The 6,000-nt window shown below is 47.1% G+C and overlaps 1 protein-coding gene across 1 annotated transcript in view; it reads right to left on the bottom strand.

Moving 5' to 3' along the window:
- Window positions 1–624: 624 nt before the first annotated feature.
- The window catches only part of LOC130914391 (forkhead box protein O3-like), a 108,755-nt gene continuing 103,379 nt past the window's right edge, over window positions 625–6,000 (bottom strand). Inside the window, exon 2 of the mRNA XM_057833536.1 lies at window positions 625–3,991. Within this exon, the coding sequence (XP_057689519.1) occupies window positions 2,324–3,991 (1,668 nt within the window). The 3' untranslated portion in view covers window positions 625–2,323. The remainder of the gene's footprint in view (window positions 3,992–6,000) is intronic.

Raw genomic sequence — 6,000 nt, 5'->3', positions numbered from 1 at the left:
AATAGACAACAAACTGATATTCTTTTGAGATTTTTTTTTAAAAACTATTTTACAATATTCTTAATATATAGATTTTGTACAAAATAAATGTAAGTAAAACAGGAAGGAGGGGGGCGGGTTTGACATCTTAAAAAACAGGAGGGAGAAGAAGGATAGGAGTGTACAGGCGTTGACTCAAACAACTACCACATTTAGGATTCCAATCTCTTTCATAAATAAATATAGGAAAATTAGACATCACGTATAGCTCTCTTCTCGGATAGAATTGTGTCGCGAGTTCGAATAACACGACTTACCCATTTTGCTTACAAGACTCCTCACCTTATCCACCAGCATGTTTGACTGGAACCAGTTCTACCTAAAAGCTCTGCAATTGGAGGTGTGTTTACCTCACTTAATGGTCTGATAGTCTCTGCCATGTTTGACCTTTGGCTGCAACAGTAACCTCACCCCCGAACCCACCTTTTGCTTTTGTCAACAAGCCGAAATGCAACAGGGATCTCCTTGGAGGAGCCAGAGAAGAAGAAGAAGCAGAAACAAGGTGTCCTCTCCATGACTCCCTCAAGGCCAATGATAAAGAAGCTTCAGACTAACCCCCCCACCCCACCCCCATTCCTTTTTCTCCACCTCACACACACTCCAACACCCAGCCCCCAATCACAAACACAGACAATTGAGCAAAGCACACACGTGGGCAGGCGACCGACCGACCGGAGTCTGGGAAGAAGGTCACACTTGCACTACTGCCGACATCATTTCACCGACAAGAGCTTCCTCAGTGCTAATACGTCAGCGCTGTTGGTCTTTAGAATTAGCAACGACACAACGACAACTACACAACAACAGAATAAAGACACAGGGGGAAAAAAGTGGGCCAGGGGTGGGGAGTGTGTGCATGGCTTCTCATCAAAACTAGCCCATTTCACACTGGCCAATTCCTATCTTGCTGTTCTACGTGTAAGGTACCGACTGATGTTAGAGCGGGACTTCTTGGGCGTAACAATACAGGGTGTGAAGCTTGGAATTTTGTATCGAAAACAAAGTGTCGCTGCAAATACAGGCAGTGACGCTGGCAGTGATGTAGCCACGCATTTTGAAAGGGACAGATAAATAGACAAATGGCTCTGTGTTTAAGACTTTGATGCAGTAATCTGGCGAGACGGCAATGTGGGGTAAAAGTGTCGATTTGCTCCTCAAATCAATGAAATGTTAATGTTTAAGGCCGAACTTCTTTCACATTTGCCCAAAGTGGACACTGACTTTGGCATCACACTGTTTCGTCTAGGCTTTCTGAAACCCCTATCCACCCACCCCAACTCCGCCCTCGGGTGAGATATGGGAGGACAATGTGTTAGCTTCTCAATAATGACGCATCGCTGCCGCATCACTTTGGAGATTAAAAGCAAGATGCTGAATTTCAATCAAGACCCATTAATGGCTCGCTGTGAGTAATGGCCACTTTGTCTCCACTGGCAGGCAGGGAGAGAGAGCCACTTCCAGACAGTAGGACAAGAGTGAGGAAGAGCGAGAGAGTGAGTGCCTCCAGAGGCCCAGGTGAGACAAGGTGATACAAGTTTTTAATTCACCAAATTGCATGCAAGCGAGTAATGATAGAATCCATTTGGTGATGTAGTGACAACACGTCTTGGCCGAATGGCAAGAGGACATTAACTAAACATCGCATCCAACAGAAGAGTCAAAGTGCCAAGGTCTGGATGTATGAAGCTATAAATAACAGAAACGCAGCGCTAAGACGTTGGCGAGAATTGATTGGATCTCATGAGCATGAATTTCATTAGAGGAAAAACGGTTCCGGATCAAAAATTGATTTGCATTTATTGAATTTTCACAAAGGTTTCTGTGTTAACGTAGTGAGATCATAATGCAGCTAGGGGATTTTTTTTTTGTGTGCACTTTTTGGTCTCTACTTCTGACTATGACTCATTAGCGGTCCTGTTTGAGTTTGAATTTTGACAGTTTATCAACTCACAAAACATGCTGGGTTCTGCAAGAGCTGCTTTGTGAACACACTTGCGATAAAGTGCATGGAGAGTTCAGCTCTCATGGTAGATGAGAAGCAATGATGCTGAGAGATTGTCATCACAGTATAGCTGATATGAGGAAATATCAAATGAGACAAGAGCTAGTTCTCAGAGAGAAGGGTAAGGTGGGCGGGGGATCAAAAAAGAGAAAAAGGGTGACAGACAACAAAGAAAGACATGGTCATATAGTCTCTGTGTCAAGTCAGGAATGTCACAGTTGAGCACAGTGCTTTATGGGTAAGATTGTTCTTTTGTGGCCTTCAGATGGGTCATCTCAGAGTTTAGCCGGGCACCCAGCTCTGGTTGCTGTGGGTTTGCTGTGGACCGGCCAGTCCGCTCATTCCCATTCCCATACCCATGGTCACACCCATCCCCATTCCCATTCCGATGCCCACCCCTTGGGCAAGAGAGCAGTCAAAGTTGAAGTCCATCTCCTCTCCAGAGTCCATGATGTCATGGAGGAGGATAGACTCCACATCACAGTCCAAGCTGCCCTGGAACATGTCGATGTCCAAGTCCGCGGGTAGTCTCTCGTGCGGATGGGGTTGGTGATAGCCGTGGTGGTATCCCCCGGTGCCGTTGCTACCAACCATACCCTGACCGTGGTGGAAGGGTCCGTTCACCATGGCTTGGTGTTGTGGGTCAGGGTAATGGTTGTGACGAGGGTGTGGATGTGGCGCGGTAGCCAAATGGCAGGAGTCCTGGGGCATGCCGAGCATCCCCGCCGGGTTGGGGGGCAGGGTGGTAGACGCCGGTAAGTGGGCGTGTGCTGGAGGGCTGTACAGGTAAGGAGATTTGTGATTGTAGGTTTGCAGTAAATTACCGTTGCCACACGGATTCAGGGGCGGTACTCGAGATGTGTGGTTATGGCCGATGCCGTTGTGGCTGAGGCTGTGAGATGAGTTGTGATTATGAGCGTGTGCATGGCTGTGAGTTCTGTTGTGGCTATGACTGTGAGGTCCATTGTGATTCTGGCCATGTCCATTGTGGTGACTGACGTGGTGGCTGTGAGGGTTAGAACCATTGCAGGACATCAACGTATGACCTTCTCTCTTTAGACCCAGCATCATTTCCTTGGGGCAGTAAGGCTGCCCGGCTGCTCCCCCTGTAAGGAGGCTCTGCAGGGCATTGGTGCTGGAATACGTTCGCATTGTTCCAGAAAACCTTGCTGGCTTATTCTCTTGGATGGTTTGCATGGGAGAGTGATGTCGCATCATGCCCATGCCTGTCGTACCATACCCACTTGTACCATAGGACGTCTGGCCTTTCACTCCAGAACTGTAGTGGTAGACTGAGGTTTGGTGCTTATGTCTCCCAACAGAAGGATGCTGTTGGTGTTGCTGCTGTGAATGATGGTGATGATAGCCGTCCTCCATCAGCTGTTCATCAAGACTGATGGCACCTGTTAGGTTTGTCAGCTGAGGCAATTGCTCAAGGGGAGGACAGCGGTTGCCTGCCCCCATGGACGGAGAACGGGCAGTGGGTGACGGGTAGAGGTGGGGGGAAGTGGAACATGACAAGCCTCCCTCATCAGGTTCCTCCGGTTCCCCTTCTGCAAGAATTGGTGACAGACGGCCGCTCAGGGTAGATGCTGACGAGCTGGCTCTGGAGTGAAGATCAGTCCAGGCATCAAACTCACTGTCCGTACCTGAAGTCCCTCCAGAACCAGGTAGACCTTTATGAGGTGGGCTACTGTGGTCCGGGGATCCCTGTAGGCCCACGACAGTTGAACCCGCTCCAATTCCAGGACGACCAACCCGCTTGCCTCGAATGCGACCTTTGCTCTTGAGATACTTGGTGCTGTTGTCCATGGAGACAGCTCGTCGTCTTGGAGCCTTGCCCATTTTCCCTCCGTCAGGGTTCAACATCCACCAGGAGCTCTTTCCAGTGCCCTCATTCTGAACACGGATGAAGCGTGTGTGTAGGGATAGGTTGTGACGAATGGAGTTCTGGAGGGACATAAATGGAAAAAAGGATGTTAGCAATCGATTAAAGACAATCTAAATGACAAGGTTTAAAATATTGCTTTTATGTGAATTTCAGTTTCTGGCATTTCTGAGTTAAATATAGAGGGCGTTCAGTTTACAAAAGAGAAATAGTTCCAATGACAGCAAATTTTCCAGAAATCAGCTCATGCCAGTCTGCTATCAACCTATGCCAAAACAATTTAAAGTGATTACAGCTAATATTGCTATGTAAGATACATGTACTCTATGAATACAAAACAATGAAATAGAAAATTAGGTATGATAGTAACAGAAGAGATTATGTGTTCTTTTATGACTGTGCAAACCACTGCTTTGTGTGCAACCTGAAAGACTGTATATCAGGACAATTGTAAACCTGAGACACATGTTGTGCCTTTATTTCCCTGGGTGATTCAGATTCTAAAATGATAGGTGTGAACAGTTGTCCGATTCTATATCATGGTTCAGTCGAGGTTGTTTCCTGTCCGTCATACCCGTTAAGGTGGGATAAGCTTCTGCCCTAGTTATTTAAAAAAGGACGGATGTCTTCAATGAAATTGAAACATTCTGAGTGGCGAGTCCAGCTCTTCGGGTCACTTTCATATCTGTTATTACTGTAGTCAAAATTCTGTGCAATCAGTGTCAATCCAAGTCATTGTGTCTTAAAACAGTGAAAAACACAAACACCTTCAGAGGACAGCCAGAACTGACGAGGCGCTTAGACCCTGTCAGCCACCGCCAACCTGAAACGACCCGCAACTCTGTCTTTAGAAGCTCTCAGCACGCACGTCAGTCCTCCCACTTTCATTCCCATCAATCTAGCTGTCCTCCTCTACGTCTCTATTCAGACTGGGCCCTGATGTGGGCTGCAGTGGATGGGTGTACTGTATGTTTGAAGTCTGTGCCAGTCTGGCCTAGTGCCAGCAGCCGTTGCTCTCTGGAGCGCGCCTTGAATGGGAGGATGTATCAGGAGATTGAGCCAGGGGCAAGGAAGGCTAATGGATGTATCCCAATTTCCAATATCTATTGCCACTGCCAATCTCCTTCCTCACATCCCCTCTATTTTCTTCTGTCTCCATCACAATCCCCAGCTTCTATTTTGTGGCTGAGTGCTTTTTTTTTTTTTTGTGTCATTTCTTATTTCTCACATTTCTGTGCCCACAATAATCATTTTTGCGAGTCTGCTTTCAATCGCTCTGCCGTCAATTATGCAGTGTGTCACCAATTACTTTCCCATTATCCTGGCAGCGTGTACAGTCAGCGACTCAGTAATTCTGAGGATCTAATTTTTGTATTATCATTTACATTTCAAGGGTTGCTGGATTCTGAATTTCCCGATGCACAACAGAGCCACTCACTGCAAAATTTGGCTTTTTTTGTTGGCGTGCCAAGCGTTTTGGCGGTGGAGTAGGAAAAGAATCAAATAAAAAAAAACACCCCCTGTGGTTTGGGAATATAGTGTTACAATGGTTTTATTGAGATTGAGGGGTACGCACACTTGCACCATCTCCATTATGTCGCAGATTATTTGTATTCACGGCGAAGTGCGCGCCAGGGAAACAAAATAAATCAAATTCTGGCAGAGAACACACAGCAAGAGAGAAGAGATGGGGAGGCGAACTGAATTCAGGTGATCTGTGAATGCCTCCTTGGGTTATCTTGCTGTGACACCTCCGGCGGCGCATTGCCATGGCAACCGGGTAAACGTGCAACAGCAAAACTATATCATATTGTGGTGTGTAAGAGAGAGCGAGGGAGAGAGAGAGAGAGAAATGGAAGGAAATTGGGGGATGGGGAGTGATAGAGGATGCGAGAGGTTCTTTTGATGCCGCTGCTCCAACACTAAACAGCCTTTCATCTCGGCTGTGCAAAGGCCCGTAGGGGACGCCTGCTCTCTGCTACTGACGGCTTCTCGATGTGCCAACTTCCCCCCCAAAAAGCCCCTCATCTTAGCCCTCAACCTATCACACCACGATAAATTATCCCCATCA

This window comes from Corythoichthys intestinalis, chromosome 4, assembly GCF_030265065.1.
Source record: "Corythoichthys intestinalis isolate RoL2023-P3 chromosome 4, ASM3026506v1, whole genome shotgun sequence".
NCBI classification, from domain to species: domain Eukaryota; kingdom Metazoa; phylum Chordata; class Actinopteri; order Syngnathiformes; family Syngnathidae; genus Corythoichthys; species Corythoichthys intestinalis.
This window is presented reverse-complemented; position numbering and strand designations above follow the sequence as displayed.